This window comes from Schistocerca americana, chromosome 1 (genome assembly GCF_021461395.2).
Source record: "Schistocerca americana isolate TAMUIC-IGC-003095 chromosome 1, iqSchAmer2.1, whole genome shotgun sequence".
In the NCBI taxonomy this organism is placed as follows: Eukaryota; Metazoa; Arthropoda; class Insecta; order Orthoptera; family Acrididae; genus Schistocerca; species Schistocerca americana.
Genome location: NC_060119.1, coordinates 549,083,665 through 549,104,520, shown reverse-complemented (window position 1 = coordinate 549,104,520; position 20,856 = coordinate 549,083,665). Strand labels below are relative to the sequence as shown.

At 40.6% G+C, this 20,856-nt stretch overlaps 1 protein-coding gene across 9 annotated transcripts in view; it reads left to right on the top strand.

The window, feature by feature from the left end:
- The window catches only part of LOC124605898 (uncharacterized protein DDB_G0283697-like), a 222,010-nt gene extending 202,710 nt beyond the window's left edge, over window positions 1-19,300 (top strand). For 8 of the 9 annotated variants that reach the window (XM_047137856.1, XM_047137895.1, XM_047137881.1 and 5 more), the window contains 2 exons: window positions 11,370-11,592; window positions 18,209-19,300. In XM_047137856.1, the coding sequence (XP_046993812.1) occupies window positions 11,370-11,592; window positions 18,209-18,359 (374 nt within the window). In that variant the 3' untranslated portion in view covers window positions 18,360-19,300. Of the gene's footprint in view, window positions 1-11,369; window positions 11,593-18,208 lie in introns of those variants that run through there. The other variant, XM_047137888.1, reaches the window with a different exon arrangement.
- The last annotated feature ends 1,556 nt before the right edge of the window (window positions 19,301-20,856 follow it).

Genomic DNA, 20,856 nt, shown 5'->3' with positions numbered 1-20,856 from the left:
TACAATAACTTTATTGTTTGAGATATTTTCACAATGCTTTGCACACACATACAAAAACTCAAAGTTTTTTTAGGCATTCACAAATTTTCGATATGTGCCCCTTTAGTGATTCGGCAGACATCAAGCCGATAATCAAGTTCCTCCCACCCTCGGCGCAGCATGTCCCCATCAATGAGTTCGAAAGCATCGATGCGAGCTTGCAGTTCTGGCACGTTTCTTGGTGGAGCAGGTTTAAACACTGAATCTTTCACATAACCCCACAGAAAGAAATCGCATGGGGTTAAGTCGGGAGAGCGTGGAGGCCATGACATGAATTGCTGATCATGATCTCCACCACGACCGATCCATCGTTTTTCCAATCTCCTGTTTAAGAAATGCCGAACATCATGATGGAAGTGCGGTGGAGCACCATCCTGTTGAAAGATGAAGTCGGCGCTCTCGGTCTCCAGTTGCGGCATGAGCCAATTTTCCAGCATGTCCAGATACACGTGTCCTGTAACGTTTTTTTCGCAGAAGAAAAAGGGGCCGTAAGCTTTAAACCGTGAGATTGCACAAAACATGTTAACTTTTGGTGAATTGCGAATTTTCTGCACGAATGCGTGAGGATTCTCTACCGCCCAGATTCGCACATTGTGTCTGTTCACTTCACCATTAAGAAAAAATGTTGCTTCATCACTGAAAACAAGTTTCACACTGAACGCATCCTCTTCCATGAGCTGTTGGAACCGCGCCGAAAATTCAAAGCGTTTGACTTTGTCATCGGGTGTCAGGGCTTGTAGCAATTGCAAACGGTAATGCTTCTGCTTTAGCCTTTTCCGTAAAATTTTCAAAACCGTCGGCTGTGGTACGTTTAGCTCCCTGCTTGCTTTATTCGTTGACTTCCGCAGGCTACGCGTGAAACTTGCCCGCACGCGTTCAACCGTTTCTTCGCTCACTGCAGGCCGACCCGTTGATTTCCCCTTACAGAGGCGTCCAGAAGCTTTAAACTGCGCATACCATCGCCGAATGGAGTTAGCAGTTGGTGGATCTTTGTTGAACTTGGTCCTGAAGTGTCGTTGCACTGTTGTGACTGACTGATGTGAGTGTATTTCAAGCACAACATACGCTTTCTCGGGTCCTGTCGCCATTTTGTCTCACTGCGCTCTCGAGCGCTCTGGCGGCAGAAAACTGAAGTGCGGCTTCAGCCGAACAAAACTTTATGAGTTTTTCTACGTATCTGTAGTGTGTCGTGACCATATGTCAATGAATGGAACTACAGTGAATTTATGAAATCGCTTCAATCATTTGTAATAGCCCTGTACATGTTTTATGGAATTTTTTGTTGATACCAGGTAATGCAGCACACTTTCTAAACAAATTAGAAGTATTTTGAATATTTTTGAACCTGCTTTGTGTTATTAAAGAAATTACAAAGAAATTGATGCAATTTTTTTTTTTTTTTTTTTCCCAAAATGCTTTCTCAAATTGAGGTACCATTTAATCCAATGTTATACATTTGGAGATAAAATTTTTACTGATGGCTGAGGTATTAGACCTGTTTAATTCCACCTATTATGTATATTACAAGCATAAAAAATATCACATCTTACATTTTAATTTTTATAATTTTTTTATCTATTAAGACTTATTTTTTGTATGATTTAGTTGATTTTGCAATAAAGCTTAGGTCTACTACATAAGTATGGACTATTGCAAGTTACAGAAAAAAATCAGAGCAATGCTTTATAAACTTTTGGAAATATTTGTACCTGAATGCTGAAAAATACAACTTGCAGGAAATTGCGAATGAAGATGTGAGTCCAATTAAATTGTGCCTCAGAACATTCCTGAAGCAAAATCTTCATCCTGCAGCATTCCTTCATCTTCAAGCTTCCTCTTGGCATTCCTTTTAGCACTTCTTACTTCTTTGGTAACTTGAAGAGCAAATCTTTCAGCTTCATCCACCTATTATCTGTCACACGGAAGCAATTGATCTTCCATATTAGAGCCACATTTTATGCCTAAATTTCTCAGGACTTCCAACCTTCCTATCACTCCATCATTGAAATATATCACTGCATCTGGTACACCAACTTTTAATGTATTTAGTCCTACAAAAACATTCTTGGGTTATCTTTCCCATACGCAATGGTTGAAACTTGAATTTGTATTCTGAGTGCCCCATGAAGACATTTACAAAGCAAAACAGGGTCACTCAGGTCTCTAAAAATTGGTTTTTCTTCATTCATAATAGGCTCAGGAAGAGAATGCATATGATGGTATATTTGACCACTTTCTTTTGCTTTTTGGTAACCAGACCAAGAATCAGCTCCTTTAGGGCAAAGTCTGTGAACAGGGTGGTCATCTGTGGACAACTTATGAAAGTAGGTGGCCCATACAGCTTTTCTCATTCCTGTAACGTTATTCAGAGATGCAGTTTGTCTACTGGCCAGTCCATAATAACTCTGAAGATGGTCTATTTTAGTTTCTGTCAATCTCCCTTGGCCAGACACAGATTTTCTATCAGATAGCAACTTTCCTTTCATTTCTCTTCGTAGCTTTCCCAATCTAGCACCCATCCTCTTTTGCACATGTCCACAACACTCCAGTTTTGTTACCAATGTATCACCATAAACATTAAACTCATTAATGTTATTGAAAGCTTTAGAGTCTCCATCGCCTAAGTACTTCGTATATCTAACATTATAAATTGCCACCGACCTCTGAAATATTTTTAGAGCTCCATCACACTCCATACCTCCACTGCAACCATCACAATTCTTAGAACACTGATGTTCAGCATATCCTTCAGTGCTACCATGGCAGGTGTTACAGTATTTAGATAAACACTCAACATCAACATTCTCCAGAGAAGTAGCACTTACAACACCATTCAAGGAACAATGTCCTCGACGTTGCATGTCCCATCAAGTGCAACAGCAATGTCCCTGGTTCCACTAATATTTACAATTTCTTCCACTGCATGTTTCATAGATGCTTTAGACCCAACCGTTAAGGCACCTAAACGTATTTTTATGTACTTGTGGAACCTACAGGGAGTAGGAGGAAGGTCCATCCAACCACAAAATGTTTGAGCAGTTTTTCCCCCCTTTTCCTATTGCGCACATTGCGTACACTAACTTCAGATTCACATCATAGGGATTATGCACAATGTTTGAAGTCATTTTTGAGGTAGATTTATTTCAGAATCTACACAGAACAACTAATTTTGATACTAAACCCTTCCTGCTACTTTGTTGTTCAGTTATTCTCAGACAGCCTACACCATCACATTGTTTACGTTTCGCCACTTCCTTTACCAAAGAAGATAAGATGCCCACATCAACAACAACAAATCCGTTACAAACAGCGTCATTGTTAACACAAAAATTTGAATCACTAGGAGGCGTGCATTGTGGGAGTTTCTTCCCTGAAGAACTGATACATAGGTTACTTTCAACAGTGTGGCTTGCTTTGTTTGTGAACTGGTTACCACGGAATTTCCTTTTGTTGAATTTCTTGATGCATGGTATAGTTCATATTTATTGCACACTAAAGGATATGTACTTCCACAAGTATATGTAGCACTTGGGCAACCAACATCCAGTAACACATGAACATACTGCTTCAGCGACACAGAAGTAAATATTAACAAAGATAATCATTTACAGACACTAGAAACCTGCACTGTTACCAACATATACAATGTATCGTACATATAATCGCTGGAAACAGACCGTTCACAGTTCTTTTCAAAATAATACTGGTTTCTGTAATAGAAGTAAAGAGGGTGTGGCAGGATACATGACCGTAACTTTAAAATTCGGTATGTATAGGTCATTCTTCATTTGAAACCGTATAATTTACATATCAATGTAATCAGGAAAGGCTATAGAATGTAATAAAGTCATTAAAAAATTTCGATTTTTCCTCCATTTATAAGCATCCTGTATCCTTAATTCAACTACATTCCTTGCCTGTTGTTTTACTTTTGTTGTTGTTTATCTTAGCACCCTCATTTCAACTACACAACATCCACTGCATTCAAAATTTTTATTTCTTCTATCTAAACTTTAATCCTCTTCACAAATTACTCCTTGGTTTCCATTGCTGCTTGCTCAATGTACGCATTGAATAACATCTGGGATAGTCTACCACCCTCACTCCCTTCGAATCCACTGCTTCACTTTCATATCCTTAGACTTCTATAACAGTAGTCTGGTTTCTGTACATGTTGTATACAAAATTTTGTCCTCTGTATTTTATCCATGCTACCTTCATAATTTCAGAGGGTGTGTAATTCAGTCAACATTGTCAAAACCTATGTATAGATCTGCAATTACTATAAGTGTATGTTTACCTTCCTTTATTCGCCCTTCTAAGATGAACCATAGGGCCAATAAGGCTTCACATATTCTTACGTTTCTACAGAACCCAAACTGATCTTCCCCAAGGTCTGCTTATACCAGTTTTTCCATTGTGCAGCCCTGATGTATTAAACTTTCGTGTCAGTAATATTCACCCTTGTTAGCTCAAGCCTTGCTTGGAATTTGGATTCTTACATTCTTCTTATTATTGCAGTCTGAGGGTATGTTTCCTGTCTCTTATATCTTGCACACCAGATGAAATAGTTCAGTCACGACTGGCTTTTCCAAGGATCGAAATATTTCCAAGGGCATGTCATCTTCATAATGGCCATATTTTGACTTAGATCCTTCAGTGTTCTGTCATTCTTCTCACAGTATCATATCACCCATCTCATCTTCAGCTACTTCCTCTTCCCTTCTTTTAATAATGCCCTTCTATATATTCCATCCAGCTTTCATTTTTCCCCTCTTTGATTAGTACTGGCTTGCCGTATGAGCTCTCAATAATCATACTGCTGCGTCGTTTCTCCAAAAGCCTCTTTAATTTCACCATAGTAGGCGGCATGTATCTTTCTTCTAGTCACATATGCTTTTACAGCCTTGCATTTGTCCTCTAGCCATTCCTACTTAGCCCTTTTGCCCTTTCTGTCTCTCTCACTTTTTTATACATCTGTATTTCCTTTCACGTATTTCATTTATTATATTTTTATACTTTCTCATTTCATCAGTCAAATGCAATGTCGCCTCTGTTATCGAACAATTTCCGCTAGTCTTTATCTTTTTACCTATTTAATCCTCTGTTGCCTTCTCTATATCTTTTCTCAAAGCTACCAAATTGTCTTCTTATATTCCTATTTCCTGTGTGTCAGTTGTTGCTCAATGCCTCCTTTAAAACGTCTGGTTCTCCCAATATATCCACATCCCATTTCCTTCCTTTTTGAAAGTTGTTTAGTTTTTATCTGCAGTTCATAATCAATAAATTGTGGTCAGAGGCCACATCTGCCCTTCGAAATGTCTGACAGGCCAAGAGGATGTATAATGTGAATCTCACAAAACTTGCACCTCTTTATATACGTAAGCCAGGACACAGTGGAGGTGTGTACCTGCCAAAAGTCAGTTTTTAAAAATATTTTGAAGAGAGATTTCTTTCTTTTTCTCTTTCTTTTAAGCATTGAAATGTTCATTGTTGTGCTAATTATTCTGCAGATGTAAAATAAATGTTGCTATATTCCAAAACTGTTTCAGTAGTCTCTATATTGGACAGTTTTAGGGAAAAAAAATGAAGAAAGATTGCTAGTGATTGCTCTTTTGTCAACTTTGTGCACTACTAAAGATGTTGATGTAGCATATCACAGGCCCAAACAGAGTTGGTTAAATGGCAAGAAGAAACCTTTCAAGATGATATGATATTGTTGCTGCTTGTATTGCATTGGGAAATAGTTCCACATTATCATCATTTCTCTAATTGTACATAGTTTTCCTTTAATTAGTTGTTAACTTAAAAGGAATTTTAATTGATGAATGAGTATTTATTTTGTAGAAAAGAGAGAACCTGTCCTACTACTATTATTATCATTATTTATTTATTCATTGAATGAATATATACAAAGATGAGGTGACTTACCGAACGAAAGCGCTGGCAGTTCGATAGACACACAAACATACACACAAAATTCAAGCTTTCGCAACAAACTGTTGCCTCATCAAGAAAGAGGGAAGGAGAGGGAAAGACGAAAGGAAGAGGGTTATAAGGGAGAGGGTAAGGAGTCATTCCGCTCCCGGGATTGGAATGACTCCCCACCCTCTCCCCCAAAACCCTCCTCCCCCCCTGTCCCTCCCTCCCTCCCTCCCTCCCTCCCTCCCTCCCTCCCGACGAGGCAACGTGGGTGCTTTCACACGTGGCTCTGCCTTTGATCGTGTACACCTTCTGGGTTACAGGACTGGAGTAGGTGGTGGTGGGAGGGTGCATGGGACAGGTTTTGCGCCGGGGGCGGTTACAAGGATAGGAGCCAGAGGGTAGGGAAGATGGTTTGGGGATTTCATAGGGATGAACTAACAGGTTACGAAGGTTAGGTGGACGGCGGAAAGACACTCTTGGCGGAGTGGGGAGGATTTCATGAAGGAAGGATGGATCTCATTTCAGGGCAAGATTTGAGGAAGTCGTATCCCTGCTGGAGATCCACATTCAGAGTCTGGTCCAGTCCTGGAAAGTATCCTGTCACAAGTGGGGCACTTTTGTGGTTCTTCTGTGGGGGATTCTGGGTTTGAGGGGATGAGGAAGTGGCTGTGGTTATTTGCTTCTGTACCAGGTCGGGAGGGTAGTTGCGGGATGCGAAAGCTGTTGTCAGGTTGTTGGTGTAATGATTCGGGGATTCCGGACTGGAGCAGATTCGTTTGCCACGAAGACCTAGGCTGTAGGGAAGGGATCGTTTGATGTGGAATGGGTGGCAGCTGTCATAATGGAGGTACTGTTGCTTGTTGGTGGGTTTGATGTGGACGGACGTGTGAAGTTGCCCATTGGACAGGTGGAGGTCAACGTCAAGGAAAGTGGCATGGGATTTGGAGTAGGACCAGGTGAATCTGATGGAACCAAAGGAGTTGAGGTTGGAGAGGAAATTCTGGAGTTCTTCTTCACTGTGAGTCCAGATCATGAAGATGTCATCAATAAATCTGTACCAAACTTTGGGTTGGCAGACCTGGGTAACCAAGAAGGCTTCCTCTAAGCGAACCATGAATAGGTTGGCATACGAGGGGGCCATCCTGGTACCCATGGCTGTTCCCTTTAATTGTTGGTATGTCTGGCCTTCAAAAGTGAAGAAGTTGTGGGTCAGGATGAAGCTGGCTAAGGTAATGAGGAAAGAGGTTTTAGGTAGGGTGGCAGGTGATCGGCGTGAAAGGAAATGCTCCATCGCAGCGAGGCCCTGGACGTGCGGAATATTTGTGTATAAGGAAGTGGCATCAATGGTTACAAGGATGGTTTCCGGGGGTAACAAAGTGATATTTCCAGCAGAGAGTACGAGTGTAGGACAGTAAGCCCTCGTCAAAGATTTACTGTCCTACACTCGTACTCTCTGCTGGAAATATCACTTTGCCACAAAGAAAAATGATCCTAATCCTACTCCTAATGATCCAACTCCCCAAGACACCATCCAAATTGAACCCTGCCTGGAACAGTTCCATCCTCCGTCACAGCGGGACCCACCTCCTCTTCCTCAAAATCACCCTCTCCAAACCTTCCAGGAATTTCTGACTTCCAGCCTTGCATCTCAATCCTTCTTTAAAAACCTTAATCCTACACCCAACATCACCACTGCTGATGCCCAGGCTATCTGTGATTTGAAGGCTGACCAATCCATCGTCATTCTTCCGGCGGACAAGGGTTCCACGACCGTGGTACTTGATCGTCGGGAGTATGTGGCTGAGGGACTGCGTCAGCTTTCAGACAACACCACATACAAAGTTTGCCAAGGTAACCCCATTCCCAATGTCCAGGCGGAGCTTCAAGGAATCCTCAGAACCTTAGGCCCCCTGCAAAACCTTTCACCTGACTCCATCAACCTCCTGACCCCACCGACACCCCGCACCCCTACCTTCTACCTTCTTCCTTCTTCCTAAAATCCACAAACCCAATCATCCCGGCCGCCCCATTGTAGCTGGTTACCAAGCCCCCACAGAACGTATCTCTGCCTACGTAGATCAACACCTTCAACCCATTACATGCAGTCTCCCATCCTTCATCAAAGACACCAACCACTTCCTTGAACGCCTGGAATCCTTACCCAATCTGTTACCCCCGGAAACCATCCTTGTAACCATTGATGCCACTTCCTTACACACAAATATTCCGCACGTCCAGGGCCTCGCTGCGATGGAGCATTTCCTTTCACGCCGATCACCTGCCACCCTACCTAAAACCTCTTTCCTCATTACCTTAGCCAGCTTCGTCCTGACCCACAACTTCTTCACTTTTGAAGGCCAGACATACCAACAATTAAAGGGAACAGCCATGGGTACCAGGATGGCCCCCTCGTATGCCAACCTATTCATGGGTCGCTTAGAGGAAGCCTTCTTGGTTACCCAGGTCTGCCAACCCAAAGTTTGGTACAGATTTATTGATGACATCTTCATGATCTGGACTCACAGTGAAGAAGAACTCCAGAATTTCCTCTCCAACCTCAACTCCTTTGGTTCCATCAGATTCACCTGGTCCTACTCCAAATCCCATGCCACTCTCCTTGACGTTGACCTCCACCTGTCCAATGGCCAACTTCACACGTCCGTCCACATCAAACCCACCAGCAAGCAACAGTACCTCCATTATGACAGCTGCCACCCATTCCACATCAAACGGTCCCTTCCCTACAGCCTAGGTCTTCGTGGCAAACGAATCTGCTCCAGTCCGGAATCCCCGAACCATTACGCCAACAACCTGACAACAGCTTTCGCATCCCGCAACTACCCTCCCCACCTGGTACAGAAGCAAATAACCGGAGCCACTTCCTCATCCCCTCAAACCCAGAATCCCCCACAGAAGAACCACAAAAGTGCCCCACTTGTGACAGGATACTTTCCGGGACTGGACCAGACTCTGATTGTGGCTCTCCAGCAGGGATGAAATCCTCCCCACTCCGCCAAGAGTGTCTTTCCGCTGTCCACCTAACCTTCGTAACCTGTTAGTTCATCCCTATGAAATCCCCAAACCACCTTCCCTACCCTCTGGCTCCTATCCTTGTAACTGCCCCCGGTGCAAAACCTGTCCCATGCACCCTCCCACCACCACCTACTCCAGTCCTGTAACCCGGAAGGTGTACACGATCAAAGGCAGAGCCACGTGTGAAAGCACCCACGTGATTTACCAACTGACCTGCCTACACTGTGATGCATTCTATGTGGGAATGACCAGCAACAAACTGTCCATTCACATGAATGGACACAGGCAGACAGTGTTTGTTGGTAATGAGGATAAACCTGTGGCTAAACATGCCTTGGTGCACAGGCAGCACATCTTGGCACAGTGTTACACCATCCGGGTTATCTGGATACTTCCCACCAACACCAATCTATCCGAACTCCGGAGATGGGAACTTGCCCTTCAGTATATCCTCTCTTCTCGTTATCCGCCAGGCCTCAATCTCCGCTAATTTCAAGTTGCCACCACTCATACCTCACCTGTCTTTCAACAACTTCTTTGCCTCTACACTTCCGCCTCGACTGATATCTCTGCCCAAACTCTTTGTCTTTAAATATGTCTGCTTGTGTCTGTATGTGTGGATGGATGTGTGTGTGTGTGTGTGTGTGTGTGTGTGTGTGTGTGTATACCTGTCCTTTTTTCCCCCCGAAGGTAAGTCTTTCCGCTCCCGGGATTGGAATGACTCCTTACCCTCTCCCTTAAAACCCACTTCCTTTCGTCTTTCCCTCTCCTTCCCTCTTTCCTGATGAGGCAACAGTTTGTTGCGAAAGCTTGAATTTTGTGTGTGTGTTTGTGTATGTTGGTGTTTGTTTGTGTGTCTATCGACCTGCCAGCGCTTTCGTTCGGTAAGTCACCTCATCTTTGTTTTTATATATATATATATATATATATATATATATATATATATATATATATATATATATATATATATACATACTCCATCTTCAGTGGCCTCATTACATTAAACACTAGTCTTTCTTCATTGTTAATTTCCTCTTGTCGTTTGAAGCTGCATGCGTGCGTGCGAGCATGTTTTTCGAATGGTTTCTTCCTGGTGCGCACGCGCGCGCGCGCGCGCGCACACACACACACACACACACACACACACACACACACACCATCTCTTAACTTTTATAAATAAATTGTCAGTACTTACTAGGTCAGATACTAGTGTAAGGTGTGTGAAAATGTTGAAAAGTATCTTAGCCGTACTGTGATTTGAAACTTTGACATTAGCACTGAGGAAAGAAAAAGCAGAAGAAATGAAGATGAGGTGACGATTTAGTTAAATTATAGTTGTCAACGTACATGAAATCTATTTGCTGAAGATTTTTGCAAATTTGTTGAGCAATACAAAGACTTCATACTTATTATCTCTTATTTATTGATGTTGGTTTTGTGAATGTAAATTGAAACTGAGTGCAAGAAGCAGTTTATAGGTGCAAGACAAGTGTTTGTTTTTCTTTAGTTAGTAACCACATGGGGGTTTTGGAAGTATTATTTATGAAGTAGAGTACCTAAAATTTAAAAGTGTTATTAGAAATGATCTCAGAAAGGTGTTTTCCAAAATTGTGAACCTTCTTGTCTTCTTTGGGACACTTACAATTTGCAAACAGGTTTAATTGGACTTAATGTTGAACAATAATTGATTGATGCAAAAATCTTAGTTTTATGTCTGGGATGTTTGGTCTTTGAAAATAAAAAAGAACACACTTTTGTGGCTGACTACCAATAATAATAATAATAATAATAATAATAATATTTATTTCTTTTCTCAGACGTTATGTCTGGTCAAAAATGGAAAGTGACGCGGATCTTGATTAAGCGTGACTTCCTTTTAGCTGTACGGTATATGTTATATTGCATTTAGGAACTTTTGGGTAATTGAACATGTATCAATAATTACGGATTTCTGTAGTTGTATGTATAAGTTTGGATGTAGCTGTATTGCATTGGTGTACTGGTGGATATTGTGTGGTATGACTCCTGTAGTTGATAGTATAATTGGTATAATGTCAACTTTATCCTGATGCCACATGTCCTTGACTTCCTCAGCTAGTTGGATTAATTTTTCAATTTTTTCTCCTGTTTTCTTTTGTATATTTGTTGTATTGGGTATGGATATTTCGATTTTATTATTATTATTATTATTATTATTATGCCAGTCAGAAAAGGGCTTCTTTTTTTGTATTGATGAAAGAAAGAGAAAGCAGTTGTATGCCACCTAAAAATGTATTGATTTTCATAATGCTCACAAACCCCGTCTAGTGTATGTTATACATTTATTGTGTGATGTCAGGATCTGGAATTTGATTTTGTGGAACATGTTTCAGGCCGGAAGGTTCCAACAAATTGTGCCAAAGCTCCAGTGACTTGCAAATTAATTGAAGACTTTCCTGCCGCAAGAGACTGTCGTCGTGGGCAGGTGAAGTTCAGTGTTATGGACCCAGGTACTCATGTGTGGCCTCACTGTGGACCAACCAATTGCCGTCTACGTGCTCATCTTGGACTTGTTGTGCCAAAGAATACATTCATAAGGGTTGCTGATGAGACGAGGTATACATCATTTGTTTGAAAACCCTGAGTCCATTTTATAGATTTTGTAATTTTAGTAGACTCCTACATCTGTGGTGAAGTTTTGTCAGAAATTTTTTTGATTTGAGAAACCCGTTTATCCTTTCTGCATCTTTTTGTCATTCTCTGTTCTTACAGTGACACACTCGTTGCATTCGGGTGGGGGTGGGGAGGGAGACTGAAACAGTGAACAGAATATAGCAGTTTCAAATTTTTGGATGATACACCAATCTGTGTTCCGTTCAAATGTTTATTTATTGAACAGAAATGGTGCGGGACAGTTGAAAGTTTTAATAATGCAGTTTAATTTCTGGGCCTCACAGTCAATGAAGAGCTAATCTGCAACATGTGGGATACATGTTTCAAAATTTTGTGGGTGACTGCACTGAAATAAAGTCTTTTAGCTTTAACAGTTTAGTGAGTTGCTGGGTGGCTGGCTCTTCAGTTTTTAGCGTAGTCATGGGACTCTATTGTAGTATTTTACTTGCTCTCATTCTTCAATCCCCATTACTGTACGAGTACAAAATAAATGATCAGTCTTTGGAAGCGGTAACATCAGTCGAGTATTTGGGTGTGGCTATTCGAAATGTTCTCAAATGGAATGATCAGATTACACAAGTAACACGTAAGGCAAACTCTAGGTTGTGGTTTATTGGTAGAATCCTGAAGCGATGCAGTCCTTCAACAAGGGAAATAGTTTATAATACGTTAGTTTGTCCAATCTTAGAGTATTGTTCGTCTGTGTGGGACCCTTACCACTTGGGTCTGATTCAAGAGATTGAGAAGGTCCAAAGAAGAGTGGCAAGATTTGTGACTAGTACATTTAGCCATCACGAGAGCATTACAAATCTCATAGAAAGTTTGAAGTGGGACACACTTGCAGATAGACAACGCGCTAAACAGAAGGGGCTGCTCACTAAATTCTGAAATCCAATCTTCACTGAGGATGTAGAGCATATATTATTACTACCAACTTCATCATTCAAAGATAAGAGAAATAAGAGCTCGTACTGAGGCGTTCAGACAGTCTTTTTTCCCTTGCACAATCCGCTAGTGGAACAGAGGGGGGGATATTACTTTGGCGCGAATTGTGCCCACCGCCACACACCACTTGGTGGCTAGCAGAATATATATGTGGATGTAGATTCCTTTCCAGTATACTTCAGAACAATTAGTTCTTCTAATTTTTCACCTTCAGTGTTTGTGTTTGAGTGCGTGCGTGTGCTTGTATGCCCCACACATGCTACATACTCTTTGATTTGTGAATGTCATACCCACTGTCTGTTTCCTCTCCTGTTCTACCATATGCAGGGTGATTCATGAAGATACGCAAGTATTTTAATATGTTATCCTCCAAGTAAAACTAAAGAAAAAAGTTCATATAAACACAGTTCTGCAAATGTTTTTATGGAGTTACGGCTAATGAAAGTTTTTGCCTGAAATTTAGCAACTTGGTTAATATGAAGCCATTTCAAAACTGTACGGGGTTAAAGTAAAGCACGATTTCCACATATTTTGTTGTTATTGATCTGGTGAATCTAATAAACATGTCCCAGACATGTATCTGCATAATTTTCCAGAACATCCAGAGAAGCAAAGATTATTATACTAGTACATTTGTTTACTTTCCATTAAGAATGTAGAAACGTTTGTCATTGTTGGCAAGCATTAGGGAGCTGTTTCAGTTGTTTCCTAACATTGAAAAGAGTTAGTTTCCTGTGTTGTTCAGTGAAAGAACATAGTAACAACAGTGTATTTAAGTGAAACCACATAGTAAGTGCTGTATTTTGTTTATGAAATAAGGATGCCTTTCAAATTTACGACAGAGGAATAAGCCAATATGGTGTTTATTTATGGCAAATGTGATGGTAATGCGATGGCTGTAATCCAACTCAGAGGATTACGAATGCGCGAACCATTAGTGGAGTATTTCAAATGTTAAAGGAGACAGGTTCTCTACCTAGAGTTCATAATCAGTATGAGTGCTCGATACGTGAAGACGATGATGAGGATATTATGAATGCTGTTCAGTGTAGCCCGGGTACCAGTACACGATGTATCTCTCAATGATTAGGCATTTCACAATCTAAGGTATGGTGTACACTGAAGTACAATAATCTGTATCCTTACCATAAACAAAAAGTGCATCATTTACATCAGGGAGATCCTGCCCTTTCACTTGAAGTTGTGCAACTGGTTAAATACTAATCGACAGTTACACAAATACATGTTATTTACTGATGAGGCACAGTTTACTCAGGATGATATAAACAGTTCACATAATGAACACATGTGGTGTGAAGCAAACCCACATGCAACAGTGCAACACAATTTCCAGCAGCAATTTAGCATAAATGTGTGGTGTGGTATAATCAACACACGCTTAAGTGGATCATTCATTTTCCCAGGATGTCGAACTGACAAGATTTACTTAAAATTCCTTCAAGAAGAAATGCCCCACTTGCTCAAAGATGTTCCACATGCTGCGCGATTGCAAATGTATTTTCAACTTGACGGCGCACCTCCACATTTTCACCAACACCGTTACTACACATTTAAATGAACATTTTCTCCAGAAATGGATTGGTTGTGGTGCTACATGTCTGTGGCCCCCCAGATCATCTGATTTAACACCTATGAATTTTTGTGTACGGGGATGGATGAAAGACGTAGTTTATGCGGATGAAGTCAACACACATGGGGCATTACTTGCTCACATTATGAGTGTAATAGATGGAATTAAGAACAACCCTGTGAAACTGAAATGAGCAACAAAATCTCATACACGTGCAGCTATATGCATTGAACTTGGTGGAGACATTTTTGAACTTTTACTGTGAATGTGTTGTGAAATTGTCTGTACACTGTGCAACTTTCTTAACACTGGGCTTTGTTTTCTCCAGTTTAACATGAATGGTATTAATAAAAGCAGATCATCTGATGCATTCATACAGTTCCAGTTAACGTTATTACCGTCATTTTTCCAAAATTAAATTATCTAAAAGTTCTGTCGAAATCTGTGTCCAATTGCCTGGAATTTAAAAAACAAATTGGGCCAAGTAATTGATAAATTAAAAATTTTATGAAATTACTTCTTTGCTTCTCTGGGTGTTCTGAAAAACTACTGCAGATATACATCTGGGACACGTTTTATTGGATTCCCCAAATCAGTAACAACAAAATGAATGGAAATCGTGCTTTACTTTAACCTCATACAGTTTTTGTGATGGCTTCATATTAGCGAAGTTGCTAAATTTGAGACAAAAACTTTTAGTAGCCATAACTCCATAACTAAACATTTGCAGACCTATGTTTACATGAACTTTTTTCTTTAGTTTTGCTTGTACAATAACATACCAAAATATTTGCATATCTTTGTGAATCACCCTGTATCCTGTCACTTGTGACTATTTCTCATTGGATAGAAAGGTTTATAAATGTAGCTGTATTGTAAGTGCACATAGTAATATTAGAATGGTATATAATGAAATTATCACTCACTTTCTTTAGTCCATAAAATTTCTTTCTGCCCCAACAATATTATGTAGCATACAAACAAATCTCCCATGGCCCCTGGCCCCTGCCTTTTTGTTACATTTCCTCTGTGTTGCTGTTGTAAGTGCTAACAATCTGAGCAGATCCTGTATGATGTCTTTACTATTGCCTGTCGTATTAAAAGTGTGTGGTATATTTGAAATAAATGTTGATATTCTGCCTGTCCACTGTATGTAGTTCTCTTGACTGCTTAGCTCTTCTATATACCATAGTAATTCATATTTGCATTCCCATGGATCCTAATTGTGTAAGTTTCACACTGTCTATACTATTCTGATGTGCATCCAGTGTTCGATTAACTATAGTGTTGTTGTTGAAAGGAGTCGGCATGTGTACCACATGTTAAATGTCATTGTAAAACTGGATTTTTCTGTAAAAACTATTGGAGTAAGTGTCATTTGAATCCAAGTGTATGGAAGGTGACAAATCTGAACTAGTTGGCCATTGTCCCAGTTAATAAGGGCATTTATCAGCTAATATGTCTGCAGTGGATCGGAATAACTATTTCGTAGATTTCTTGGTGATTAATAGATTAAAGGCCTGGTACATTAAAAAATTCATATTTTTTAGTCTTCTTGACATTCTGTCTGGTCTGAAGCATTAACTTTCCCACGTGGCATAAAGCTGATCCTTCTTTGACACAATTTTTGTGTAAACAGAAGCACATTGACATAGGAAGTATGTTCAAAAAATTCTGGAACATTCATAATTTGGCACAAAAGATGTGTTGGAGTGAAATGCAGTTGGCATCCCTGCACATGTGTGTGTTTAATGTGTAAGTGCTGGAAGTTTTATTGTTGCATGTCTCTTAGTTATTGTTGAGTGCTGTATTGAGTCAAATGTTGTCGCACATTTTGCAAACTTTGAGACAGCAGAGTTAGTAGAGCAATGCATCTGCATTAAAATTTGCATGAAACTCGAGAAAACCTTCACAGAGACACACTAACTGGTGCAAGAAGCCTATGGTAATGAGTGCTTAAGCCATATTTAGTGTTATGAATGATTCACCTTCTGTAAAAACGCCTGGATGGAAGTTAAAGATGACCCTTGTCCAGGATGCCCTTGGACATCTACCGACGATGTTCCTGTCAAGAACATCAACCAAATTGTGTGTACCAATCGAGGACTGTCTGAGAGATTGCAGAAGAATGTAACATTTCTGTTGATATATGTCATGACATCCTGGCACGGCATCTTGGAATGCATTGTATTGCCACTAAGTGTGTACCACAGCTCTTGAGTCAAGACCAGAAAGATCTTCGCCTCGCAATCTGTGAAAAGCTTTTTTATTGCGCATGAGAATGAGATGTTCCAAGAGAACGATAACTGGTGATGGGACATGGGTCTACGGTTATGATGTCGAGTCCAAGGTTCAGTCTTCACAATGGGTCTGGAAAGGTTCTCCAAGACCAAAAAAGCTCATCAGGTCAGGTGAAATGTCAAGCCATGCTGACAGTTTTCTTTGACTTTGAAGGATTAGTTCACTGTGAATTCATGCCGCAGGGACAAACTGTTATTGATGTTACTATTGGGACGTGTTGCGATGCCTGCAAGAAAATTTGAGGAGGAAATGTCCTGAAATGTGGTGAGACAATTCATGGCTCTTGCATCACAATAACTCACTCGCACTTTCATCCTTATTGGTGCATGGCTATAGCATAAAACTAAATCACTGTGCTGCCTCATCCTCCTGCTCTCCAGACCTGGCCCTTACAGACTTCTATTTCCAAGGTTGATAACCCATTGAAAGGACGAAGATTTGTGACAATAGGAGAGTTTAAACAACATTCGTAGACAACACTTCACTTATCCAGCAAGAGGCGTTACAAGACTGTTTCCGGAAGTGGACACAGTGTTGGGAGTGTTGTATCAATTGTGGAAGCGAGTATTTTGAAGGAGATCATACACAATAAGTAAAAGGTAAATGTAGAAAAATTTTGTGGACAAAGTTCTGGAATTTTTTGAACAGACCTTGTAAACCCTTTCACAGGAATTACTTAAAAGTGACCCCAACTAATGTGCTGAAATTCATCAGAATCAAGGGATTGATCGACCTGTTGTCTGCTTTGTATGTTCGTCTTTTTGATTGTAGGTTTGAGGGACTTGGGCCGTTCACTTATCTAATGAAATGGAACACCTACAGCTGTCCTTATGACGTTATTTATTGTATGACTACCACTTTCAGTTCTTCAGTACACTATCTTCAGGTCTTGACTAACACTGAGGGGGTTAACTCCAATCGTATACACAATTCAATCGGTGGCCAACATCTTTAAACTGGTTTTCATATACTACCTTGACAATGATGATGTCTCTCCAACCATCAACTAACAACTAAGTAGTTGGTGGTTGGAGACACAGCATTGTTGTTACAGGTAGTCCGCAAAAATCAGTTCATGGATATTGGACACTGATGGAATTGTGTATGATTGGAATTCAGCCTCTCAGCAACAGTTGAGGCCTGAAGATGGTGTACTGAACCACTGAAAGTGGTAGTCATATAAAAATAACATCGTAAGGACAACTGTAGGTGTTCTGTTTTATTATACGTTCTCTTCATGTCTGCTGTTTTTACCTTCTTGCAGACTGGGTTGCACCAATTCATGAGCCCATTGGTGGGCACAGGCACAGTTGGAGAGGGATGGGCAAATGGCTGATGTGTGAGAAATATTGCAGCCAGGCTTTAGAGCATGTGGCTGTACTCCATTAGCCATGCACATTGGGCAGGGGCCACTAAGCAGCTCGCGTATCGGTAGAGAGCATTCAATATGGGCATGTGGCAGGTAACTTGCACTGTCTGCGCCTGCCTGCAAATGCAATAAGGTGTGGGCACGAGTGCACTTTCCCCATGAGGCAGCATTTGAACAGCGTTTTGCAGACCATATGGACATGCCTGTAATAAACAGTCAATCCACTGTTAGGAAACTGATTATTTTTAATAATACTTCTTGAAACAATTCAAGAGATGTATGTCAAGGTAGTATTCTGACTTCATAGTTATTGCATCTTTCTGAGGCATATTTCTTGTGCTTTTCTTTTGCAGAACATGGGAAGAGGGGAAGCTTTTTATATTTGATGATAGTTTTGAACATGAAGTGTGGCATAATGGAACAACAACAAGATTAGTGCTGATTGTTGACGTTTGGCATCCAGAGCTGACAATGGAAGAAAAACGCACCTTACCTGCTATATGATAGCACAGAATGAAGATCTGCCAAAGAAACCTTACATAGCAGTAGAAGATAACTGCAGGAGGAGAATCTTGAGGCTGAGAATATGTTGTAAATGCTAGTCAGAGAATCTTGGAAAATGAGACAACCTTATCTCAACTGTACTTACCCAATGTAAAATGATACATTGTTATGATAGCATAATGAGGTAAACATGGAATGACTGGGTGTAATGTTGATGAGAATGTTACCATAGAGAGATATTCAAAGATATGGGTTATTTTGTGCAGTATTGATTTATGTAATGTGATGATGATCAGAGAGGGCTCAGGGAATAAATGGAATTATAGTTCTTCCTGTGGCTTCATATTTATGAACTTTAATATTTTATATGTGATTTTATATGGTATAAAGGTAAATCTGTTCCTTCAGTAGACTGTTGATGTTTTTAGGCTTAGCTTTTTTTTTCCCTGAAAGAATTTAAAATTTTAATATTTGTCCTAGCTCTTCTTTTGCTTTAGTAACCATGTTGTTGTTGTATCAGATCTGTGCAACTAGTTAAGGGATGCTTGAATTGCAAAACTATGTGAACTGTATTTCTTCAAATATGGATGAGATGTGAAAATGTGATGTAATTGTTTGTAAAGAAACATTAAACACTATCGTAAAAGATATTGTCACACTGATAACAGAATGTCAGTTAGGAAGTAGTGAGACCGTCCTGTTGTTAAGTAGGTAGCTTTGCTGCCCCGCAGTAAAATGTATCAGAACTTATGATAATGATGTTATACACAAGATAAATGCTCAAAAGACTGTGTAGCGGTGTCCTGTGGATTTTATTTTTACTGGAATGTTTAAGTGACTTCATTTTTTTATAAGTCTAGTTGTACAAGTGCCTTTTGAATAATGAATGCCAAAAATTGCCTTAAAATTTTGTAATAAAAAAAGGTCCATCCAATATAAAAGATTTTTGTGTAGTGTTCTTTTTCCTATCCATAGTCACCTATGAAATGTCATAATGTTTGAAGAGAAGAGAATATTGTACTTGACATGTGTATCAGTGTTAATAGACTAAAAGTGGCACACTGCACCTGGTGCCTATCCCTCAAAGCTGTCACACACCATCCCCCCCAGTCCCTCCTCCCAACCATCCCCCTTTCTACCTTTGCTCACTCCACCAGACAGCCTGTCGCGCACCCACGCCCCCCCCCCCCCCCCCCCACACACACACACACACACACACAGACAGACAGACAGACAGACAGAGAGAGAGAGAGAGAGAGAGAGAGAGAGAGAGAGAGAGTTATAACCACTTGTAACTATTTTGAGATGCAGCAAGTTTAAATTTCCTTGGAATCTGTAGCTGTGTTGTGGGCTGGGAGTGTCCACTTTGATGAAAATCTCGCTGCATTTGCAAAGATTAATGAAGGTGCCCTGATAGGATGGATACTTGGTTTCTAGGGCGGCACACACACAATGAAAATGACACAGAACAGTGAGTAGTAAAATGTATTATTCAACATAAGTAACACTGCCCCCCCCCCCCCTCCCCCCATGAACCATGGACCTCGTCGTTGGTGGGGAGGCTTGCGTGCCTCAGTGAAACAGATAGCCGTACTGTAGGTGCAACCACAACGGAGGGGTATCTGTTGAGAGGCCAGACAAACGTGTGGTTCCTGAAGAGGGGCAGCAGCCTTCTCAGTAGTTGCAGGGGCAACAGTCTGGATGATTGACTGATCTGGCCTTGTAACACTAACCAAAACGGCCTTGCTGTGCTGGTACTGCGAACGGCTGAAAGCAAGGGGAAACTATGGCCGTAATTTTTCCCGAGGGCATGCAGCTTTACTGTATGGTTAAATGATGATGGCGTCCTGTTGGGTAAAATATTCCGGAGGTAAAATAGTCCCCCATTCAGATCTCCGGGCGGGGACTACTCAAGAGGATGTCGTTATCAGGAGAAAGAAAACTGGCATTCTACGGATTGGAGCGTGGAATGTCAGATCCCTTAATCGGGCAGGAAGGTTAAAAAATTTAAAAAGAGAAATGGATAGGTTAAAGTTAGATATAGCGGGAATTTGTGAAGTTCGGTGGAAGGAGGACCACGACTTTTGGTCATGTGAATACAGAGTTGTAAATACAAAATCATATAGAGGTAATGCAGGACTAGGTTTAATAATGAATAGGAAAATAGGAATGCGGGTAAGCTACTACAAATAGCATACTGAACGCATTATTGTGGCCAAGATAGATACGAAGCCCACATCTACTACAGTAGTACAAGTTTATATGCCAACTAGCTCTGCAGATGATGATGAAATTGATGAAATGTATGATGAGATAAAAGAAATTATTCAGATAGTGAAGGGTGACGAAAATTTAATGGTCATGGGTGACTGGAATTCGGTAGTAGGAAAAGGGAGAGAAGGAAACGTAGTAGGTGAATATGGATTGGGGGTAAGAAATGAAAGAGGAAGCCACCTGGTAGAATTTTGCACAGAGCACAACTTAATCATAGCTAACA